Here is a 25,708-nt window from a genome sequence, read left to right as displayed (position 1 = left end):
TTTCATTCTGTTCTGCCTGTCCCACATGCTAACACCACCACCACCACCACCAACAGACACAGACACCCCACCACCACCAACAGACACAGACACCCCACCACCACCAACAGACACAGACACCCCACCACCACCAACAGACACAGACACCCCACCACCACCAACAGACACAGACACCCCACCACCACCAACAGACACAGACACCCCACCACCAACAGACACACACACCACCACCACTCCTGCAGTCCCCGCCCGGCTTCTCTGTGCCTCATTTTGCGTGCAGACAAAAGCAGTTGTGTTTGCTCTGTGAGGCCCCGATTGGACAATCTGGTCTAATCTGGCCAAATAATGCCTCTGTGAGAGATTGGGAGTTTACACCGAGAGGCCGCCCGCCAGAATCTCTTCATTTCAGCAGAGTGGAGCAGGTTTCTCCCTCTCTCTTTCTTTGTCTCTCTCTCTGTGTCTGTCTCTCTCCCTCCCTCTCCTCCATCCTCCCTTCTATCTCTCTCCCTCCCTCTCCTCCATCCTCCCTTCTATCTCTCCCTCCCTCTCTCACTCTTTGTCTCACACACACACATTGTCTCTTTCTCCTTCACCACTCTTTCTTGCGTTACCCCCCTCCCCCCATATTTCTCTCTTTCATTATATATCAGAGGGACTAGTGATGAGAGGCCGTGGAATGTTAATGTTATTCAGCCATTACAGATCAAATATCCATTGGTGATGCAAACCGTTGCGTTTCCCCGCAGCTCTCCTCTCTTAATTGCTATCGCTGGCTAGCAGCTAAAAGGTTGGAAGCCATTGACCTCCAGGTCCTGTGACCTAAGCTTCATTGCCCTCTCTGGCCGGGAGAGTCTCCGTGTGTGTGTGTGTGTGTGTGTGAGAGAGAGAGAGAGAAAGAGAGAGAGAGAGAGAGTGTGTGTGTGAGTGTGAGCTGGTGTTAGAGCTGGGGTCCACGGGTCAGGGGATCATGCAGGGCCTGATTTGGGCCCAGCAGCAGGCCTTGTTCAGGGGGGGCAGGCCACAGCTTTTCCCCTCTTCCACTAGGCTACCCCTCAATAGCCCACCCCCTGGAGGGACATGTGTAAGGAGGGCCAGAGTGGGGAGAAGTGGAGGGATGAAGGAATGGGGTGTGTGTAGGCGGGGGTGGCAGGTCCAGACACTGACCCTGCTTCTATTTGATTTCCTTTGGGGGGGTGGGGGTGGCAGAGCAGGGGCATATTCCTGCAGTCCATTCTGCTCACTCTCTCCTTTTAGCTTCTTGCCCCAACTGAGCCTTTTATTGCAGATTAAAGGCAGGCAACATCTGGAGCTTTTCATAGCGACCACTGCTACACACCCCCTCACCACCTTCCCACCCCAACCACCTCCCCACAGACACACACACACAGACACACACACAGACACACACACACCTTCTCTCTCTCACACACACCGGTCTCCTGCACACATTTCTCACGCTCCCAGGTTGAGCAGGACTGGCCTCTCATTGGCGTTAGTCGTAGTGGCCATTAAGCAAACCCACTGACTCCCGCGGCCTCAGCTCTTTGAGTCTACGCTCCGCAGCCCGGTGGACGGCCCAGGAATTCTCAGGCCTTTTCAGCACGGTGATTAATTATGCATAAAAATCTCTAATCTCACCACAGCGTGCCAAGATAATTGTCACCTTCGGGAAATGCTTGTAAAATACCACAGTGACACTTGTTAGCATGCGTTACATTGTTAGCAGTGGAGGCCTGGCATTCCAGGGTAATGTCACACTGTTTTCCCACACTGCGATCTCTTTCTCGCGCTTGTGAGTGCTCAGTGACTGATCAATATACTTGGCAGAGCACTTTACCACAGAGCTGAAATGTTTGATCCCTTTGAAGTTGATTATGAAGAAATAAGTCAACTTTGAAAAAGCTCAAAGTTAATGCGAAGCTTATTAAAAAGGAAACCACAGTATTTGAGCACCCCGTCATGCGAAAAATTAGCGTTTGGAATTGCGAGCGTGACTCCTCCGTTGACCGTCTTTTACCTCTTGGGCATGTCTGTGCGAAAACGTGTAGGCTAGGCTATTTTCTTTTCTAATTCCTCTTCCTCGTGGTGCTTCTGGTTCACCTGCTGGGTAAGTGCTCACCTGAGGTGTGACGTAGAATGTGCTCGTTCTCAGGCAGCGCAGAAATCTCTCTCCTGGAGCCACACCTTGACAGGTGCGAGTCTGACTCGAAGCGACAGCGTGGAGCAACATTAACATTCTAATGTCTCGCAGTGGATTGGAGACCTTTGCCAACTTGTCAGTCTCATAACCTGAGCACCACTCATCCAAGGAGAAGTGCAGAGAGCAGGTGTTTGGATGGGGGTGGGGGGGGGGGGCAAGAACAATCTCTCAAAACATTCTTCTCAGAAATGTTGACTGTGTTCTCTTTCCCATGGTGACAGTAGTTATATTGTACTCCTCTCCCGATAGAGTCGCGACTGCTAATCCTCACCAGTCCCCAAACCTAGTTTTGTCTCATCACCCCATAGTTATTTGGTTAGTTGCCTGGCCTTTGTGTTTGTTGTCTTGTTGAAACAGGAGCTGCTCAGCGGGTGGGGGTTTATCTAAACGTCCGTGTTCCAACACGGCTAGCGTAGGGTAGGGTTTCTCACCAGGCCCACGCGGCTAATTGTTCTCTTGTCCTGTACGACTGGTTAGAATTACACTGTACTCTCTCTCTCTCTCTCTCTCTCTCTCTCTCTCTCTCTCTCTCTCTCTCTCTCTCTCTCTCTCTCTCTCTCTCTCTCTCTCTCTGTACGTCCAGCTGGTCTCTACTAAGCCCTGCTTCGGTCCCTGCTTGCGGGGTTGAGAGTGGGGGAGAGAAGGGGGGGTGCGTTAGTACCGTGGTTGTCTTATACACAGTGTCTGGGTGATGGTGGTCGTCAGACCGCGTAACGATGGAGGTGTGTTCCCCCTGACGGGCTCCACTTGGCCTGGGCTCTGTCCTCCCCTTCCGCCCCTGCACTGGACCTCCTCCAGGAAGTGATGGACAGGAGTTTGTTTTCTTGCTGTGTTCACACTCCTCAGCTGTGATTGCGCTCACGGCAACAGGGGAAAGGCAGGGCGTGGGCCCTTAATCTGATAAAGATGAGCAAATTACTTAACGAGGGCTCTTTTTTCTTTTCTACGAGCTTGCTGAGAGCGTAAATAAATTCAACCTAATGGGACGGTTACCAGTCAGTGATTTACAAGACCTGATAAACAGCAGGCAGCTGAAACAGAACTTGTCAAAGTCAGGAAGACGTTTGTCTGCACTTCATGTTGTCAGATTCCCAATAGCAAAAGCAGGATAATTACAACTACAATTCAGTCATTCACTTCCTGTCTGAATGGCCTGCCGGAAGGTTTTGGCTCATCTGTCCAAGCTGTGTTTAGAATTTGAATTACTAACATGATGGCAGTCATTTTTACTCTGTAGAAAAATACTCAATAATAATATGAAGTGGGGCCAAAAAAGGTTCTAGATCCAAACCATTCTAAGATATGTCATGAGTGAGAGATCACTTGCAAGATCAAGTGTATAGCTCTGTTAGGATTGTGGAAACAAACAGGACTGTCTACCTTTACTTTCCACAATAAGCCATCTTGAGAGGAATACATTTAAATGAATGTCCATCTATGCAAGTGCTGTCTGATTCATTTCACACCTTCCTTTGCTTTTCATTATTTTATATTCTTCCTCCAGGGCACTGCCGCCTGTCTTATTCCTTCTCTTCCATCTTCTGAAAGTCATGATTACTAATGAGTAACTCTCCATACTCTAGACACACACACACACACACACACACACACACACACACACACACACACACACACACACACACACACACACACACACACACACACACACACGGGCGTGCACCATCACTCTCCACTGTTCCCCCTGACCTGCGCACGTCGCTCTGGTCCTTGGCTCCTTTCTCCCAGTCGTTGGTTATTAAAGCACACCTTATTAAAACCAGGGGTGGGGAAACCTAATCTATATTTGCATTCAGTCTATAGCCAGTCATTAATATTATGACATTTACAGTGAGCTGAGAGGCTCTGGCTGCTACCCTTTTCCTTGGCTTGAAATGTTAATTTAAAAAGTTCTGTCTTTGTAATGGAATAAGAAATCCTCGGCTGCCCTATCAAATTCATCACGTCTGGAGAGGAATGCTAATCGTCTGCTAGGCCCACGGATGGGAGGAGGCGGGCGGGTGGTTGGGTGGGCGGGGTACGTCGTCCGTGCGTGCGCGTGTGTGTGTGTGTGTGTGTGTGTGTGTGTGTGTGTGTGTGTGTGTGTGTGTGTGTGCGTCTGCCAGAATCAGAGGCAGAATTGGTTTTAAAGTCCCTTAATGCACCTGGGCCTGTGGAGGCCTCCTGTAGCAGCTGTAAGTCTCAAAATAACCCCTCACAACTTCCCTTCTTCTCTCTGCTCTTCTGCGTTTCTCTCTCTCTCTCTCTCTCTCTCTCTCTCTCTCTCTCTCTCTCTCTCTCTCTCTCTCTCTCTCTCTCTCTCTCTCTCTCTCTCTCTCTCTGTCTCTCTCTCTCTCTGTCTCCCTGTTTCTCTTTCTCTCTCCATTCTGTTTTCTCCCTCTCTTACATTCTCTTCTCCCAGACTACTCACCGTGTGCACACGGCACTTTGGCAGTGTGGTAGCGCAGACCATTCGGACGTACAAAACTGACCAGTTCCCCCTGTTACTTATCGTCATGGGCAAGCGGACGTCCAATGAAGTATTACACGTCATTCAAGGTAACTGCTCATCAAATGTCCCCCAGTGAATCCCCTGCTCTAGTGTGTACAACAAGGTGCTGGGGCATGATCTGCATGTCTTGAATACCGCCATTTATGATAAAGCGTTGGTTAAAAAAATTAAGAGGTGAAGTTGACACTAATTTCACAACTCAGATGTTGAGAGTAATCAGTTAAACTAAAATTAACTAAATTATTTGTTTGTTCGTTTGTTTATTGAAGGCAATACAACAGTGGACGAGCTGATGATGAGACTAATGGGAGCGATGGAAATCTTCACTGCCCAGCAGCAAGAGGACATCAAAGACGAGGTGACCCAAGCCGTACACAAAAAACACTGGACAAGATGGCTCACAATTTGCCAATAACAACAGAATCAAAAAACCTTAGCCTCGCTGTATGAAACAGCTCCTTGAAATGGCTGTTTTGATTGGCCTCATCCTCTCCCTTTACCAGATCCTGACAAACTAGCATTCACACTCCACTTGTGGACAAACCTGCATGCTAGGACACATCAGATCCCAAAGCATTGTCTCCTCCGTCCGTCTCAGACAGTAAGAGCAAGAGAGATAAAAGCACAAAGGCCCCACAACCAGAAAGAAAGTGTACAACTCAAGAGTTGCTATTTTCCTTTGCAGCGCCCTGGCGGTCACAATGCAAGCCCCAATCCAAACGCAACTCTGAGCGCTAGTAGGCCTAAGCCGTCCCTGCCTTCTTAAGTCCAGTCCAAACAGCACAAAGGAAGTTGAAAGCACTACGGGGAGAGAAACGGATGAAACAAAGGAGTCGGTGCCTTTCATTCTTGTGACTAGCCGGCCCAGGCGGTAACAAGGCCCTCTCTGTGTGATATGGAGAGCCTATTCTTCCCCTCCCATGGGCCCATTCAAAAGCCTCTTATTCTCCAGCCATTCTAAAGGCATATGTTTGTACTCTAAACAGGGCATATGTTCGCGGATGGTATTGTAAGTCTTGCCTTCTTTTTCCCCGTATTGCGTTATTGTTACGAGGGCATTGAACAGTTTCGCTCAATAGCATCAACCAGAGTGTGCCTAAAACAGGTGCAACTCCATTGTCGCTAATGAACGGAGCTCAGGCTGGGTCCGTTTCAGCTTGGTCCACAACACTAGAATGTTTGTTTAACGATAGACAGTAATGCCCATACCTTTCCGAGACGTTAACTTCCCTTATTTTTTTTTATTATTCAATAAAATGACATTCATTAAAAAGCACTTAATTTGGCTGCATTCATCGTATTGTTTTGAAATTAAGGTAGGCACGCTGTGCACGATCGATGCTCAGGGCTGGTACCTTATTGGATGTCAAAAGTCGTCGGAAAATAATTAATGTAACCCAGAGATGAGTCAAAATAAACCATAATATGTAATCTTGGCAAGAAGTGCAAACAGAGTGGCTCCATGGCATATATATTAAATAAACTATAAGTACAGTTGTGTGGATGTTGCATCCGCTGCAAGTGTGTTTAAAAAGTGTGTTTTTCTTGACTGGTGTTGGAACTGGAAATCAAGGTTTGAACAGTCCAGAGAGAGTATCTCTTCTCTGAGACTCTATGGACCTCTGAATTACTATGTCCATAGCCATTGCTTTGTTTTGCCTTTCTTCAGACAAGTAAGTAAAAAGAGTTAGGAAATGAGAGCCTCTCCACCACGGTCTCTGAGGGCACTTTAGGCCTGGACATTGGTTGGGACGCCACCGCTGGTGCCACAGATGCCTCCTTAGATCTCCTCTCAGAGCTCCTCTTCACTGAGGGCTCTAATAAACCACAGCCCTTGTCCTCGTTCCGGTGGCCTGTTCTACAGCCCTGACTGCAAGTGTCTTGCGCACTGAAGTCTTTATACTTGTACTTCTACTTGCCTATTTGGCTGACACTGTTATCCAAAGCGACTTACAATTATTACAAGGGCCTTTCTCTCCAGAGCAACGTGGGGGTTAAGTGCCTTGCTCAAGGCCACAACAGCGGCAACTTTTTTTTTTCTGGCTTCCTGCATGCTAGCCCAGCTCCTTAGCCACTATGCTACCACCTGGTCCTCTTTCCTGTTGGCCTGTGGCCCTTGGTGGCCCCTGCTGTCTCTGGCTAGGCTGGGGTGCTGACTAGACTGCAAGCCGAGCCAAGTGCAGGTCATGTACGCACGTTGGCGGAGTTGGTGGGAACTGTTAAGGCAGGACGTGTGTTAAGGCAGCCCCGGGGCGAATCTGCGGTCCTGTTAGCTGAAGCGTGCACACGTCTGTGACGCGCTCACCTCGTGTTGTGACAGCTCTCAGGTTCTCACGAAATGCCTTGCCTGTTTTTTTTTTAAGAGGAAAACAAATCATTAAGTGCAAAAGGCAACAGAAAAAGGTTTTCCCATAACAGTATTGTACAGGAAAATCTTCTCTGTGCTCTTAAGCATTGCTAATGGTACATGGAATGTTGAGAACCGTCTCAAAGCAGGTGGATAAACAAATGTTGTGCACTGTACAATGAGACACATCTCTTTAATCAGAACACATTTACAGTACGCATTTAGTGTTTTTAAGATGCAGAATATAATTATGATTGTTGATTTTCATGTCATTTCCTAGACATTTGATAGTCTGTCATTACAAAGAGCTCTAGTTTGGAAGGTTATGCGGCAGGGAGCAAGTTGCATTACGAGTGCATGTTGAGGGCGCGTTTGCATGACTTTCCCAGGTCACTAAGAGCATCACCAGAGGCTCCTCTTCCCCATCTCCATCCCAGTGCGTCCTCTAATTGTGTTTGTGTAGTTCTACTTGGCTCTGAGACCAACGCGACTTGACTTGGGCTAAGTGAGCAGAAAGAGGAGCAGAGCAGAGAGGCGAGCCCACTGGCCCTGGTGCTGTAGTTAATAACCGCAGGAATGTGCAAGCAACATCCTGTAGGTGCCACAGTCTCTAACGCGTTACTCAGGAGCTCAGGCGTGAGACAGGTGGGGAGATATGTCTCGGCCAATCACAGCGCAGGACCGGGAGGCTCCATTAAGTTACTGCTGATCCTGTTCTCACTCCTGTATGCTTCCTGGGCCAAAATGTCACTGTGTTCCAGATTCCCCTAAAGAGGATTTCTCAGATGGTTTCAACAGCATGTGCGCTGGGTGTAAATCATTCAATTATATTTACTTCACTTGTGTGATTTTAATACTGTGTGTGTGTGTGTGTGTGTGTGTGTGTGTGTGTGTGTGTGTGTGTGTGTGTGTGTGTGTGTGTGTGTGTGTGCACGCGTTTTTGTGCGCGTTTGTGTGTGGGTGCACCAGGATACTTCTGAGTTTGGTTGGCCTCTGTGTGACTGCACTGTCAGCTGGGAAGATGGCGTGACTCAGAATGACTCCTGGCACTCAGCGTCTGACAGCATCCATCCGTGCAAGGGTCTGTCTGTTATGTGCCAGTGGTGTAGGGGTGTGTGTGTGTGTGCCCACACCAATGCAGACCCAGACAGCCTGACCTTGGACGGGCCAATGTGTGTGTACATGCATGCATACTGTACCTACTTTGCCTTGTATGGATGTTTGGGGGGGGGGGCACATGGGCCTAAACAGGCTGACCACAGTGTTTCTTCTCCAGTGTGATCATCCAGACACAGACAACACCTCACCACCACCCCCACCCTTACCAGACAGTCCAGATATCAGCCACATTACGCTGTCGGTGATGTGGCCTGCCGGTGGTCAACTGCCCAGCAGCACAGGCCATCCTCAGTACAAGCCACACACGGACAGAGCTTTCTCTCCACTCTGAACCAGCCCAACAGCCTCACTGAAGCCTTGTGGGGGGCTGGATATTGCTGCATGGGATCTGCACATCAAGATATCAGTTCAGGACAACAGGAAGTTACCGTTTCAGACGGGAAGTTACAATGACACTAATTAGATGGTCATAAATGATGCAGGCCTCAGTGTGTCTTGTCTACCTGGGGTGTTACCATTGGAGCACACACACACACACACACTGACCCTGTTTATGACTTGCCTTTATTCATGTCACCAGCCTTTGTGTTGGCGATAAAGACCTGTATCCTCATTCATGTATCCATGTGTGCCTTTGATCATCCTGCGTGTCCCCAGCGTTTCATTCTCTCACCGTGTCACTCCCATTCTCCAGACCGCAGGAAGTCCACACAGCAGCCATGCCACTGCAGCTCTTTCAGCACCGCCAAAACCCTCCGCCACCGCGCTGCACAATGGAAACAGTCGTTTTTCCTCCTACCATTGATTAGGGGGAGAAAGAGAAACGCTTCCTCTACGCCCTCCTTCCAAACACAGCAGGTGGAGTAGCGATGTCGTCTCTGTGCAGGCACAAACAGGGACTAAAGGCCACTTAAAAAGGAGCCTGCTGTTTGTCCACAGAGGAAGTAAAACCCCCCACCACCCATTGAGACTCCGTTCAACTCCCCCACAAATGAATTATTTTAGTTTCTATTTAGTTTCTACTTTGTACTGTGTAGTAAACAGAGTGTGTCTGTGTGTGCAGTCAGGTGAGCACTGCTGATGTCATACTTTCCTTTTGGTTTTTCTGGCAGGACGAACGGGAGGCCAGAGAGACGGTGAAGAGGGAACAGGATGAGGCCTACCGCCTCTCTCTCGAGGCCGACCGCAAGAAGGTAGGTGAAGGCCTAATATTCACCTGCACAGTCAGCACATGCATCACGTACACCTGGTTTACATCAGGCCTGCCAGAAAGTTCTGGAACACATGATCACCAAGTTTGTTTTCTTCATATTATATATAAAAAATATAAAATGATCTCCTAGCAGAATGATTTGTCTCACTGAAATTCTATAGCACAGTAGATTGCTGTGGCATTAATCATTAAGTGGGCAGTAATCTTTTATGTCCAGTTGCTAGTCTTTTAATAGTGTCATGATCATTAATGATGAACAGTTCTGATCTCCCACATACCATGGCTCATATGTAGCTCAGTTCAGCACCTCTTTTGGCTTCATCTCTACAATAGTTAGGGGATAATGGAGTGGTCACTTTTGCCACCTTAGAGATGCTGACGAGTGCGTGTGTGGTTGCAGAGGGAAGCACAGGAGAGGGAGGAGGCCGAACAGGTGCGCCTGCAGCAGATCCGCAAGGAGCAGGAAGAGGAGCGAGAGGTGAGACACATACGCTGTCACTTACACACACATACACCCTTACATACATACATACATACATACATACATACATACATACATACACACTCACATATACGCAGTCATTTACTCACACGCACATACACCCTTACATACATACACACACACATATTCAGTCATTTACTCACACACACATACACCCTTACATACATACACACACATCTCTCTCTCTCTCTCTCTCTCTCTCTCTCTCTCTCTCTCTCTCTTTCACAATCGTGAAAGCAAGGACACATAGAAGATGTCTAGCTAAATTACTATTAAATCCGCTTAGCATCATTAGCATGCTGCACATATTTGTTTAAAACTCTTGCAGTTGACTGATCATCTCAATACCAATGGGCCTGTCCCGAGGTGAACAAGTATTACCTTGCAATTTAAACACAGATGGGGAAACAGAACAGTCCAATCAGTAGAATATGATAAGCTAGCCAACTATGCTACATTGTTTACAATATTTCCAGGCTGACAGCTGAATTAAAGAGGTAGAGTTGTAATACAAATAGTAGGCCTAGGCTATAGGCTAATCTGCATGAAGTGTGCTGTCATAAATATCAGACATTCAGTATTCTCTCTTTTTATATCAGGATATAAAATAAAACAGATATATTATATTATATTGTAATCCTCTGGTGTTTTAAGGTAGGCTATTGAAATGTTAACCCTCACACACATACGCACACGAGCGTTACACAGTAATTTACTCACACACTTACACATACACACACGAGCAGTATACAGTCATTTACTCACACCCTCACACACATACACACACGAGCGGTATACATGCACATACACACCTCTGCACACAGATCAACATGTAGGCACACGCACTACCAGAGACAGACTGACAAACACTGTCACTATGCATATGGTCTATCACATAATAGCCTACAAACAGTCGTCTACACCAATACAAGTCATGTAACAGCATCGTTCATACACACGCATGCTTGTGACTCCATACAAAGCACTATATTCCCATACTCACGCTAGCAAATGAGTGAGACTTGAGGGGCATTTACACTGACAACAGCCTTTATTTGATCAGTTTATGGAAATGGAGGCTTTTGTTTTGTGTTCCATTGTTGTTTTTTTTCCTGTGTGGTGTTCCGTTTGTTTCTGACAAAGACCCTGACCAAATGAGCTTGTATTAATCTTGTCATTTGCTGTGTGCCCTTTGTCTTCCTGGAAGGTTCTATATTTTCACTTTATTAATGTTTTTATTGCATCTCTCCAGTTGATTTATGACCAGACAAGCACTCATCCCTCTGACCTTAAGTTTGTCCAGGGACACCCGTCTCCCTCAGTCTGACACACACACACACACACACTAGAGTGTTATTGTTGTTTTTACAGTATACACACACACAAAGGGCCTTTCTGGCCCATGAGGCTGCTGGGGCAGAACAAAAGGCAGACGCACAAAAGCCCACATGCGCCCACAAAGGCAAACAATCACGGCCCGGGCCCCAGCACTTGCCCGTGTGCGCCCTCACCCTCACCCTCACTGCACACACGCGCTCGCCAGCGTCACAGCCACCGCCGGCCCTGTTTGCTCTGCCCCGCGCTGCCCAGTGCACCCAGCCAGCGGCCTCACATTTGTCACATTAGTTAAACAGGGAGAGGGAGGGCCTCAGACAAAAGCATCCCTGTCTGCTTTTAATTATACCACTTTAGCGCTCGCTCACTTCTCTGTGTCTCTCTTATCACTATAGCTGCCCATTCACTGGCAACAACAATAAAAGAAGCCCTGGATGTATGTAACAGTGTAGATATTCAGAAATATGATCCCTGTGCAACACACACACACAAACACGTACAAACAATTGCAAACAAGGACACAATAGCCTGCTTGCCGGCCTTTCTGCTTGTCTGAATTGTGTACCTGCAGCAGGCTTGGCTTACTTAGTGACCTATGCCTCACACACCCAGAGATACAAACACTACAGACTGCTGGAGGCTTGCCTTACATAGTGACCTATGATACACACACACACACACACACACACACACACACACACACACACACACACACAAGCCCAGCCGGTGCGGTGGGTGGCAGGTAATTGGCATAGGTCCTGTGTAATTGTGTCAGGTCTCCTTTCATGGCCCTGGCCTGACCTGACCTGCGTGACCTCAGGTGGAGAGATAAGTGTTTGTGTGTGTATATACATGAGGAGCAGTTTAAGTGTGTGTGTGTCTGTGTGTGTGGTTTGTGCTCTTAAATAAGGGGCTGTTCACCTGGTGTCTGTAATGGACCTCTGGGGAGAAGGCACGCTTCATAAACCCACAAACCCACGTACGTGTGTGTGTGTGGGGATGGGGGGGGGGGCCCAACACAGACCCAGTCCTCCTACTGCTGTTGCTGCTCCCCACAGATCAGATCAGATCACCAGCGCAGATGACCGTTCACCCAACACCAACACCACCTCACAACCTCACCCTCACCCTCACCCCTCACTGCACACACGCCGCCAGCCACAGCCACCGCCCCCTGTTTGCTCTGGGTTCCGCTGCTGCCCAGTGCACCCAGCCACGCCCTCACATTTGTCAAGCATTAGTTAAACAGGGAGAGGGGAGGGCTCAGGACAAAAGCATCCCTGTCTGCTTTTAATTATACCACTTTTAGCCAAGCCACTTCTCGTGTCTCTCTTTATCACTATAGCTGCCCATTCACTGGCAACAACAATAAAAGAAGCCCTGGATGTATGTAACAGTGTAGATATTCAGAAATATGATCCCTGTGCAACACACACACACAAACACGCACAAACAATTGCAAACAAGGACACAATAGCCTGCTTGCCGGCCTTTCTGCTTGTCTGAATCAGTGTACCTGCAGCAGGCTTGGCTTACTTAGTGACCTATGCCTCACACACCCAGAGATAAAACACTACAGACTGAGGCTTGCCTTACATAGTGACCTATGATACACACACACACACACACACACACACACACACACACACACACACACACACACAAGCCCAGTCAAAAGTGTGGGTGGCAGGTAATTGGCATAGGTCCTGTGTGTGTCAGGTCTCCTTTCATGGCCCTGGCCTGACCTTGACCCATGGACCTCAGGTGGAGAGATAAGATTTGTGTGTGTATATACATGAGGAGCAGTTTAAGGTGTGTGTGTCTGTGTGTGTGGGTTTGTGCTCTTGCATAAGGGGCTGTTCACCTGGTGTCTGTAATGGACCTCTGGGGAGAAGGCACGCTTAAACCCACAAACCCAATGCATCGCAGTGTGTGTGGGGGATGGGGTGGGGGCCCAACACAGACCCAGTCCTCCTACTGCTGTTGCTGCTCCCCACAGATCAGATCAGATCACCAGCGCAGATGACCGTTCACCCAACACCAACACCACCTCACAACCTCACCCTCACCCACTATGGCCACTACTTCACGCCAGTTGACCAGGAGGACGCACAGTTCTCAGTGTGTGTGTGTGGACACAGTCAACAGCAAAAGCACAATTGTAATTAACCTCCAGCCTGGAGGAGTGCAGATACATGAAAGCTGCTGGGTTGTGCTGTAATCCTCCAGTGGCAGTCAACCAGGTAGAAAGATGGCAGATACTATAGAGGAAAGTGTGTAGGGAAGGAGCAGCTGCTACTGGTTAGTTGGGTTCCCTTTGAGCAGAGAGCTGGGCTGGAGCCGGCTCCAATGCCTCATTGCTTCCGACATTGTGTGTGAGTAAACAAATCAGTGGGATATCCCCTACACACACACACACACACACACACACACACACACACCTATGCACACACAAACACACCAATACACCTGGGCCTAGCCAAGCAACCCACCCATCCGTTCACTGCTTGTACACACACACACACTCACACACACAGTCCATATGACTGTTGTCTGGCCTCCGTCTGGTGAGTGGCTATAATGGGCCTCGTCGGAGAAAAACAAACACCCACTCACACAAAACAAAAAGAAAAAGTGTGTTCAAGATGCGAGTAGGAGGAATTCCCTTTCTTCTCTTTGTTTTGTTTTCTCTTTTCTTTCTTTCCTTTTTTGGGGTGGGGGACTTTGTGTGTGGAATGGCAGATGAAAGGAACTGAGAGAGAGAGAGAGAGAGAGAAGTGGTGATGTCATTATTTTCTCTTGTCAGCCTCCCCACCCTGCTGTTTGTTTTGTGTTCCGTGGGGATGCTTCATTCCTCTTTCTCTCTCTGCTCTCCCTCTGTATCTACCTCTCCCTTTCATCTTTCTCTCTCTCTCTCTTCTGTCACCCTCTTTTCTCTCCCCTCCTCTTCCTCTCTTTATTGGTCTCCTTTCCTCAACCCCCCCATTTCTGTATCTGTTGCTTTTCCCTCTCCTCCTCTCTCTCTATCCCGCTCTCTCTATCCCTCCCTCCCCCTCTCCCCTCCTCTTTGTGTGTGTGGCGGGCGTGCGGGTCCCTCGGGCCTGTGAGTGACGCGGCGCTCTCCCAGAGGGCTGTGCGTGTCGCGTGCGGATGCCGCGGGTCCCCTCGCCTGCTCACCTGAGGGAGTGAGGGCCACGGCTCTGCCGCACAAAGCCTGGCCGTCGCTAATGAGCTACTGTTGTCTCCTCTTATGAAATATAATTGCATTACGGTGGGTAAATAAAGCCGCCGCGTGTTGTCACAGCATATGCTACCCAGTGTCAAAACAGGAACAACAGACGAGGAGGCGAGGAGTCCACTGGGGACGCACAGCTACCCCCCCCCCCCACAAACACAAACACACACACACCTCCACCTGTCCCAGGAGAGCTCATTTCTGCTCCGTGTTCAAGTCACACTGTTCTCACTTTTGCTTGCTCTTGCTCTCTTTCATTCTCTCTCTTTCTCTATCTATCGTTTCTTTCTGTCTTTGTTTTTAACCAATAAAAAAAAAAATTTGCTTTTTTTGTACTTTTGTTCTAATTGAGTCTCCATGTCTCAACCCATTCTAATCTGACATATGCTGGATAGGTCTGTGTGTGTGAGCATTTTCTACGTTAGAATGTGTTGAATTATAGTATTGTGTTTTTAGAAGGTAGGGAAAAAACAACTCAAGCCCATATCCACTTTAGCCAGTGTTTAGCAGGTGCCACCCTTAATTGGTTTGTCCTGTCCCCTCTCTCCTCTCGTCCAGGCCATCCGCCTGTCATTGGAGCAGGCCTTACCGCCCGAGCCCACCGAAGAGAGTGGCGAGCCGGTCAGCAAGTTGCGCATCCGCACGCCCAGCGGCGAGTTCCTGGTGCGGAGGTTTCTGGGGAGCTGCAAGCTGCAGGTGCTCTTCGACTTCGTGGCTTCCAAGGGCTACCCCTCGGACGAGTTCAAGGTCCTCACTACCTTCCCCCGCAGAAATGTGAGTACACTGACACACCTGTACGCACGCACGCAGACTCACATACAGAGTTGCAGAGAGAGGCAGTCATTTTCCTACTCTCGTGTTTAATATCAGTAATGCAATACAATGATTCAGTATCGCCACTTTACACAGCTGGCGAAATAGTGACAAAAAAAACTGACGTGTAAACAAAACACCCACAACAAGTGATCATTCTGGGATGCACCTGTTGCCTTGGCGTCTCACTGTTGAGCTGATCGAGTCCCGATCTGCTACTAAACTGCTCCAATAGTTCTGATATCTGACATTGGGCCAGCTCCATAAGAGCTCCATAAGACACACATGTACAGTAGGTGTTCTTTGGTGTCCACTCCGTTTCCGGCACAGAGTCTCTTGTGGTGCCGGCCCAGAAGTGCAGTGTGTCAAGAACCATCCCATCCCATCCCATCCCCCATCCCCTTAATCCCCGCCGTTGCTGTTGAGACCCATCAAGGCCCGCATCCCAGCCTGTCTGCTGCGGATGGGGACTGTACCGCACACTCGCAGAGCTGTGGATTAATTAAAAGCCATGCTGGACTAATGAGCAGCCTGTTTTTCCCCCTCTCCACTTCTTACCCTCTCTCTCTGTTATTGTGTGTGTTTTTCACTTTCTCTTCTCTCTTCCCTCTCCCCCCCCCCCTCCCCCCCCCCCTCTCTCTCTCTCTCTCTCTCTCTCTCTCTCTCTCTCTCTCTGCACCCACAAGTGCATTTGTAATTTGGTGAATATTAATTAGGGTCCTTTGGATGCTGTAAAGAACACTGGCTACTTAGGATACAGTCAGCAGTATTCTCCTCGGCCCAGTGCGCCCCTGTGCCGCTCGCTAGCTGCTGCTACGCTAGCCGCGTAATTAGCAGCTAGGGCTGTGTTAGCACGGCACGGCGGCAGGCAGGTATCTAATGAGCAGCGCGCAAGCTACCTGCTTAATTAGCGGCATGGAAACAAAAATGAGCTTTTCACTAATCAACCAGGGGGAGGTGTGCAGGCCTGCCCAGGCTGTGTGCCAGTGTGTCCACTGGGAGAGGACACACACACACACACACAGGCACACTTAAGGCAAACACACACTTATAAACACCACCTCCAACTACACCCACAAGCACACTTGAGGTAAACGCACACTTACGAACACTCCCCTCCAACATATGCATGCACACACTTTCACAGAGGCACACATGCAGTACACGCACACTTATCACCTCTCCACACACACACACACACAATTATGAACACCCTCCCCAGCCACATTTCACGCACTTACAAACTAGCATGTGCACACACTCATCTGTAAACAGGGCTAACCCACGCTCCCAATCCCACTCTGCTTCTCACCCAGTGCACACAGTACACACAGTTATGAGCAGAAACATCAACACACCTGTGTTCTTATACACCAACATACAGGCACACCCTTGTACTAATATAAGCTCTCCAGGACACATGCACAACGTTCACACAAACGCTCTATGCATTTACTGCTTTGAGATCGGCTATTTATTGACATTAATTTCTGTTCTAGTTAGTCAAGTTAGTTAGCCGCCGCAGAAGTAGAAATGTATCTTGCCATGAAGAGGCATGTTTGTGTGTGCGTGCGTGTGTGCGTGCGTGCGTGTGTGTGTGGGGCGTGCGTTGCGCGTTCCGTTGCGAGAGCACTAGCGAGGCTTGCCAGTATTTGTGCATCTGAACACAGTGCCCAGTCTAATCCTGCCGCTCTCTCTCTCCCTCTCTAATTAAAAACATCTCTTCCACTGGCTCCTCTCCTCGCGCACTCTCCTGCGATGGGGATTAACGGGATGTACGACTATTGCATTTGTAATTCTCCACAAATGTTTAAACTGCCGCTCACCATCGCTCCTGCATCAAACACACAGACCATTGTTGGCAATAAGAGAGTGATCAAATGTAGGATAATTAATAAGGGAAAGAGGGGGACAAAGAGAGAAGGTGGGATTGGGATGGAGAGAGAGGGAGGGGTGTGGGGATAAGTGACTGAATACTTTAGTTTCACTCCCTGCCTTTGACACTCCGGAGTGTGTTTGTCAGCTATTGTTAGTTTCTCTTTTTATTCTTTCATTCTTTCTCTCACTCTGTTTTTTTTTTTTTTGTTTTTTTTTGTTTTAGTGTGTGTCTGCCAGAACTGTGTGTTTTTAGTCCGTATGGACAGCTGTGATGGTGTTCTCAAAGCGAGCTTCATCTCTGTCTGATTGCCTCGTATAAACAAACGCTTGCTTGGGCATGGGCTATTCGCTTGGGTGGGTAAACTGCAGTGCTCTGTTCATCCATAAGTAGTCTGGGTCTCGTCATAGCATGCTAAATATCTCATAGCGACCATAGCATTCTAAATATCTCATAGCAAATACATAACATGCTAAATATCTCATAGCGACTTCATAGCGTGCTAAATCATAGGGACTTCATAGCATGCTAAATATCTCATAGCAGCTTTGCATTTGGATCCGTCAGTGTCAACGCCAACTCTTCCCATCATCGTTAAGCAGAATTGTGAAACATTGTGAAGCCAGTTTGGCTTTAAAACCAATGCCTCTCGATCCAAATGAATAGGCACTCGACTTGCGTAGCTCACCCCTGAGTTGTCTCTTGTTACACATGCTGATGTTTTTTAAAGTGGATTTAGTCTAGGCCTCCCTGACTGGTTTTAATAGGTTTAGTAGATCCTAAAGCCAGACTCTCTCGTCTCCCAGGTTTACTGTTTGTTTTTCCAGCATTGCCACCCAGGATGTTGGGGCAGTCTAGTTATTTCTGCCCTTTGGAGCCAGGCAGGAGGTATTGAGACCCGGGTGTACTACAACAACAAACTAATAGCCAGAATCCCCTTAGCACATCATCGGGTTAATGGGCAAACCCAAATAATTTATTTAAGGATGCGATCGGGTGATATGAAGGCATATTGGTACTAGTGTTTATTTCTCATGCTCATGTTATTAGTCATTAAACGTTCACTTTAAAAGTATGTTGGAGAGTTTAACTAACATTTGATAGTGACCTGTCCATTACCATACCATCCAGAAAGCTTCATCTCTATCTAAACAGAATAAATGTGTATTGGAAATAGTTTATTTGTTTATTGGAATTAGAATAGGACTAAATGGGGACATAGAGAAAACTAATTCAGTAAACGTCAGTGCTGCTTTATGGAGCCAGAGAAAGGCTTACTAAAACTGGTCAAATTAAGTTCATATTTGTAAATCCTGTACACCCAGAGGCTTGCTATTATGCATAATTCCATTTTAATTCCATTTGTCATGGTTTTGTAAGTGTGCATTTAGATTTATAAAACTGAAATTCTCAACAGTATTTTGCAGTATGTGTCACATTTCTGTGCTTATTTTAAACCCTTTTTTTGGCCTTGTATTAGTCGAGTGGTGTGCGTAATTTCACTAAATGTTTGTTTTGCTCTAAGTACACAGAGACATGTCAACATTATTTTCTTTGGTATCAAACAGTTCCCCATCAAAACAGCAGATGGAGATTAAAAATGGTAAGCGCCAAATTAATTGACATGGATGGCTTGCATAGAGCACAGGGATGGGGAGGGTGTACTACACTGGGACTGTGAGCTAGAGATGACAGAGATCTTTCTCTCGTCACGAGACTAGTCCTAACATTTCAGCTAAATATTTGGAAACCATCCTGGCAGTAATGTCTGTCTTGTGTTCTCCCTCTGGATAAACCTTTTTATGGGTATGTCTAAAGAGACAAAAATGTATCATTCGTTTAACATTTATCCATTTTGTTCCTGCGTTCACCTCCCTCACCTGTCACCCCTCTCTCCTGCCTCAGTGAGTTCTGTAGGTTTGAGCTCTGGCCCGTGTCCTCCCCCTTTCCCTCTTCCTCCTTCTCCTCCTCCTCTCCTCCTCTTCTCCTCCTCCTCCGTGGTGTAGCCCCTGTGCTGAGGCTTTGAAGTGGACCTTCTCCAGGCCCCCTCTGCTCTGCTCCGCGTCGCTCTGCATGCTGCCATCCTTCCTAGAGCCAGATAATGACCTCCCACAGCTTTCCATAATTGGGCCAAATAAACACTCTACCACAGCAAAGAAAGAAAGAACGAAAGGAAAAAAACAGACGAGTGTGCTTGAGCTTTAATTAACGTTGAGTCCTAAATGGCTTCATTAAAAATGCGTTTTGGTGGCGGCACATTTCATCATGTTTTCAAATGAACGTCTTCGCAGTTTCCATATTTGTTATGAAACGCCGCCCCCCCTTCCCCCCCATTCACACTCAACACACACCAACACTTGTGTGAAATTAACCTGCTTTGGTGTGTCGTAATGAAGTGATTTGTAATATTTCTTCAGGCGTTGTTTGAAGTGTTAATCTATCTGATTTAAGTCATGATGTCAGCTTCTCCCTGATTAGTCTGTGGAGATGATCCAACATGCCTTCAATCATAATTCCACCAAAACAAAGTGGGTGTTTGTTTTTAAATAAAAATATTAACCCAACCCATACTGTAGTCAGGGTACCCGCGGATCCCTAAAAAGTCTTAAATACAATTTTCGGTTTTTAAGGCCTAAAAAAGTCTTAAATTGTCTGGGATGTCTTGAATTTTCGAAAGGGAGGTATTAAATTTTGGCGTGATGGGACCGCTGCCAGTGCAAGAGAGCAAGTGAAATGTCTCCATCCGGTTTCGTGTATTTAAAATGCAATTGTATAAGTGACTATAAGGATGGGCTACGGGAGGAAGTGTGTAGTGGTTGCAGAGTGAAGATGTTTTTCACGGGTGTGGAAAGGTGTGAAAACTGTAATAATACAGTATGTACAAATATGCCTGACGTTTTCGTGGTGTAGCCGAGGCCTGAGAGATGTGCAGGTAGCCTACGTGAGAGGTAGAAGTTCTTTTACTCTCTATGGGTGGAATGAGCGGGAGAGAGTTGGTAAGCCAGTTAGCTATACTGTAGGTTGGCTATAATGCTCAATTTAGGCCGGATTTTAAAAGCCCTGTCCGGGCGCTCATTTTTCCTCCTTTTGGAGTTAAACTGGGCATCTAGAATTTTTGCTCGGACCTTGCATCGTTTTACAAACTATGGACGCGAAGACTGCTGGTCAAATTATGCGCAGTGCTTCTGTCACTGTCTGATCATTTGCTCGCGAATTTATGAAGGAACCACGGACTGACAGAAAAAGAAAACAAACGTTTTTCGCAATCAGGAGGAAATACTGTAGGCCCTACATGTTAAGTTGATCTGTTTGCATCTTTCCAGCGTGTGTTGCTGGCCTAGCCTATAGGGAAGAAAATATCTAAGTTAGAATACCTCTAATATCTGTCAGCAGCTTGCTTGCCAGCGTTTCTCAGTAGGCCTACTTCGCAAAAGTTGTGAAATATAACCACATATTTTTTGAATGTTGGCGACTGGCTACATAAAAAACGTCGTTCATAAAAGCGTCGTGCTTTGAGATTAAACCAGCAGTTTTCAGCAGGATCATGCGAGGAGGACCTGTCTCTTAATTAATTTAAAACAAGTGAATGGTTTTACAATGTTTCAGTCAAGCTTTGGTTGGTTTAGATACATGCAAAATGTAAAGTAGTGGATTAACTTTGCTGTGCTGCATATGGGACAATAGATGCACATAGTAAATTATATAAAGTAGGCCTATAAAATATTTAAATAGCTTAGTCTAACTTTGAAAGAAATATTGAAGGGAATCCAGTCCAGTGCACATGTCTTTGGCAAGTAGCCTAGGCTACTACAGACACAGGTGAAGAACAGTCAGCCTCAGCCAGTAAGCACAGCCAAATATGTACAGCCAGCTTCAAAAGCAAGCAGCCCAGACCCTAAAATTGGCCATTTATAGCTGTGAAGGTAATTCACACAATTATTTTTATTTCGCCAAAATATATTTGGTAACTTCTGTAGACATCCAAAATGGGGTGGGGGTTAAAATTAGTAGAAAAATGGCATAAAACAGTTTTAAGTTGTCGTATATATCTTTTTGCCGTGGTATAGTCTTAATTTTTGCATTTAGATGTCTTGAAAAGGTCTTAAAAGTCTTTAAATTTGCACTTGGAAAATGTGCAGATACCCTGTGTAGTATTTTACACCATTAGCTCAGTTGCCAATCAGTGCAGAGATATGGGATAAACAAACATAAAGCTGGAAGGGAATTTTAGCTTAATTTTTTATCTCTGCGTAAAAATGTATTCTCTTTGGACTGGCCCATCATGCAATCTTATTTCATTTATTTAGTACTGGAAAGAAAAGAGAAAGCACTTCTTATGAGATTAGTGTGTCTTCCACAAGTGTGTGGCGGCTTAGTGAGTGTTGCAACTTAACATGATCTGTGGTCATGGAGAGCAGTAATCTCTATCAGCCCTCTCAGATGAGCAGTCAGATAAAGCAAGTCTGCAGTGTTGTGGATACGCGAGTACTCATGAGCTTATTACACCACACACATTCTCTCTCTCTCTCTCTCTCTCTCTCTCTCTCTCTCTCTCTCTCTCTCTCTCTCTCTCTCTCTCTCTCTCTCTCTCTCTCTCTCTCTCTCTTCTCTCTCTCTCTCTCTCTTTTCTCTCTCTTTCTCTCTCTCTCTCTCTCTCTCTCTCTCTCTCTCTCTCTCTCTCTCTCTTTTCTCTTTTGATCAGTCTTCTTTTGGTGATTTTTTTCGTGATTTATCATAATCTCACAGTGAAAACAATGAGGGAAAAAAGGAAGCAAATTTATTCTGAGAGAAGGGAATCTCTCTCAAAGAACTAAATATAAAAAAAACACATACCATGCAGAGATGTAAAAGCAATGTATTGGTAAATTCACTAATTTAGCTGATCTACCTGGCCTAAATATTGTGTGACTCTTACATCTCTGATAACATTTTACATTTGTTACATGTTAAATGTTAAAATGTGAAAATTAAAAGAACTGCATATAACCCAGCAGTACTCTTTCACTGTGTAACATCCCCCCACACCCCTGTGTGTGTGTGTGTGTGTGGGGCATGGTTATTAAGCTCTTCTGCAGCTCTTGAGTGTATTTGGTCTCTGTGTGAGGCCAGAGGATGAGTGTGTCAGAGGGTTAGCTGGGGGATTACCTGCAGTCATGGTCTCAGGGGCACGTGAAGAACGCCATCAGAGTGGTTTCATGCAGCCACTTCTACTCTCTCAGCTACTCTAATAACCTCTTCAAGAGCTTAGGACTGAGCAGAGCACACACTCACACCCTCTCACACTCCTACACATGCGTACACACACGTGCAATAAATGCATGTATGCAAAAACGAGACACTCATTTCCACCTCTCTCTCTCTTACACCCTCACACACACACACACACACACACACACTACACAGAGAGCAAGACACACCACCACAACATTCAAATTCAAATCTTCACTCTGAACTTTTTATTTGTTCTTCTGAGAACGCGCTGCACAGGCATCGCACAAGGATCCACTCGTTTTAATTTCACCAGGCCATTATTGCGGTCAGTGAGAATAGTGGTGAGATTTCGCAGGTATTCTCTAGAGAGAGAGAGAGAGCGCTAGCTAGCTAATGCTCTGCTTCTGGTTTTCCACATCATGTACCTGTGAAATTTTAAAGGGGCCATGTTATGCTAAACTCACTTTTTCTGTGCTTTTGTACTTCAATTTGGGTCTTTGATGCTTCTACAAACACTGCAGGTGCAAAACAAAACCATGCGTTGTGTTTTTGTGGGTTAGTTGAGAGAGGTTGATGTCAGAAACTTTGCGCTTCTGTGAGCTAGTCAGAAATCTCCCTTATGGAGATGTCACAATAAGGGAAATTTGAATGTTACTACACCCAGAGCCATATAGGGCACTGACTACCCACCCCCATCTGAACATTCCCACCCACTAGGTTAGGAACTTCCTGTCGAAGATCCTCCATTTTGGTCGTAGCCTATCGTTTCCAACCAGCAGAGTATCAACAGTATTTTGTGTAGTAGGCTAAACTCAAATAACTTGACTATTAGGATACTTTACTACGGAAATTCAAACAGAATGTTTGTCACACATTCTTTAGTATTCTTGCATAACAAATTGCATTTTATCACTGGCTTTCTAGTAGAGAATCTTCCGTTTCCTTGTCACCGACACACTCATATTCCCTGGCGTACGTTACGACCATGCTGCCCGTTGGCGTAAACATGGAATCAGTTCCGGAGTGGGGCATGGTCAACAACAGCTCATTTGCATTTAATGCAACAGGCCCCAGAAACAGCCTATTCTGAAATTGACTGAAACTGGCGCGAATGGAACAGCTTCAGGTACATGTTTTGTGCAACCCATAGGCCTATTTTGACTTGTTGAAAATAAAGTATAATGTGGACCTTTACATTTTAACTTTGTGGAAATAGTCTTTCCTTTCCTTGAACTGGTCAACTGGTCCCCTGTGTGTGTGTGTGAGTGTTTGAAACACTGAGGACATCACTATGGCATAGATTAGTCCCATTTTAATTGGGTAGGCCCACAACAGAAGGTAATGGCACAGAAGCTGGAAGGTTCTCAGGAGCGAGAGAGACGGCTAGATAGAGAGAGAGGGAGGAGAGGAGGTGTACAAACAACAGCTTTGTTTGTTGACAGATGCCGCCATGCTTATGGTCTGTTAATTGGATGACAATGTAAATAATCACCAAAGGCGCGGTGGCCCTCTGACAGTGTGGCGCCTTTCCTCTCCCCAGTCCTCAGTTAGGAAGGGGTGACACACACACACACACACACACACTATGTAATTTGCCCTTACCTGATGTTGTAGTGTTGCCACAGGCTGTCAGGTTCATTCGCATGGCTGGCATTTGTGCATCACTTCTCTGAAGGTGAGAAAAAGGCGGAACAGCCTTTGAGAGAGACGTGTGTGTGTGTGTGTGTGTTGAGGGCGCTATCATGTTTTAGCGCACCATCTTGCACTCCTCTTGTGCCCGTCCCCATCCTCAGAGTCTTGCTGGGAAGTCAATTGCCTCCTGCTGGGGCTTTAGTTGAGTGTGGGGCAACAGAGCCGAGGAGTCACCACTGGTGTAATGCCACCCCTGGTCCCTGGGGAGTCCACATCCCCCACACACACACACACACACACACACACACACACACACACACACACACACACACACACACACACACACACCACCCCAACCCCCTGCCAGTCCAGTGACGCCAACCTGAAGCCTCATGCTTTATGTCAACACCTCCAGCCTCCTCTACCCGATGGCGCTAAGAAGAAATGCTAGATCAAAGAAGATCTGGAGAAGGGGTGGAGATGGGTTTCTGGTTTTAATTAAGGCCAGTGTTCAGACGTTTAAAGACGAACCAGCAGCTTCGAGGGTCGAACGACTTCTGGACGCTTTGGATTGGTCCCTTTATTTACGCTCCGATGGGTCTGAGATGCTCACTGTCTCTCATGTTGCTGCTACAAGTGATTACAGAAGCATCACAATATGTCACTTGTCCCTAGCTTGCACTTGCACACTAGCACAGAAATCTTCCAAGTGACGAGCATTTGATAAACCAAAGTAGAACTGAATTGTTATCAACACGGCGGCAGCAGAAGGGTTCAGCACCGGGGTGCGGGTTGTCGTGAGAACAATAGAGTAATGGAACACCGAAAGCGGAGTGCACGGCACTCATGTTGGCACCGGTGTGCAGTCGCCTAAGTGGTCAAAGAGTTCATACTGGCTTGTAAAAGGTCGTCAAATGCTTGGCCAGTGTGCCATTCTAGCTCTATTCCTGCTCAAGTTTCAGGGCACTGCAATCGGCAAGAAAGGTCATCTGCACCTCTCTAATTAACAAGACAACCCCCCCTCCCAACACCACCACCACCCCAACCCCAACACACCTACAGTATGTCAGCCTCCTATTTCAAGGTCATGACACTGAGCCGGTCGTCAAACTGTGACCTAAGCGGACAGCTTTCAGAGTCGGGGAGCTGTTAATTACTGCGCCTCGTGCTCATAATAGGCCCGTTAATCAGAGGCTGCCATTTTGAGCGTCGGCTCCACACGTCCCCAATCCCTAGTGGCCTCCTCTCACCTCTGTGTGAGGGAGAATAAAACCTGGGCCCAGGTGTGGTCGAGAGCTCAGGCCTATGTAACAGGAGCCCCTCCAATCATTAGGTCCCTCGCCGCAGCCTCCAGTCGGGGAGTTACGGGAGACCGGCTGAATCGCGATCCTGACTGAATCGCTAAGTTAAGAAGCTAAGAAGTCTCTTATGTGGATTGCTCTCGCTGCCACCTGTTCGGGTCCTGTATTGTTCCAGCAGGCTTGAATTTGTCAGGTGTTGATGGTGCGTCATGCAGAATTGGAGTCTGTTTGCAAGAGGGAGTGATTGGAGACGGGGCTACACTGAGACTGCTAGCTTTCCCTCCTGTGAGGAAGCGATACCATCATGAAACATGATGAGCATTCTGGCTAGCGTTATCGAGGCAGAGGTCACTGTGTCCAGTGTCAACTCAGTGCAAGTCCTCTCCTCTTTGGCTAGGTCCTTATAACAGTTAGA

General features: G+C 47.0%; 1 protein-coding gene across 3 annotated transcripts in view; it reads left to right on the top strand.

The window, feature by feature from the left end:
* faf1 (Fas (TNFRSF6) associated factor 1) overlaps positions 1-25,708 on the top strand; it is an 86,924-nt gene that overhangs the window by 59,133 nt on the left and 2,083 nt on the right. For 2 of the 3 annotated variants that reach the window (XM_048251633.1, XM_048251632.1), the window contains exons 14-18: positions 4,620-4,756; positions 4,979-5,067; positions 9,288-9,368; positions 9,789-9,866; positions 15,019-15,234. In XM_048251633.1, coding sequence (XP_048107590.1) covers positions 4,620-4,756; positions 4,979-5,067; positions 9,288-9,368; positions 9,789-9,866; positions 15,019-15,234 — 601 coding nt within the window. Of the gene's footprint in view, positions 1-4,619; positions 4,757-4,978; positions 5,068-9,287; positions 9,369-9,788; positions 9,867-15,018; positions 15,235-18,717; positions 18,763-25,708 lie in introns of those variants that run through there. The other variant, XM_048251634.1, reaches the window with a different exon arrangement.

This window comes from Alosa alosa, chromosome 9 (genome assembly GCF_017589495.1).
Source record: "Alosa alosa isolate M-15738 ecotype Scorff River chromosome 9, AALO_Geno_1.1, whole genome shotgun sequence".
NCBI lineage: Eukaryota > Metazoa > Chordata > Actinopteri > Clupeiformes > Clupeidae > Alosa > Alosa alosa.
The sequence above is the reverse complement of the archived record's forward strand: the minus strand, read 5'-3'. Positions and strand labels throughout refer to the sequence as shown.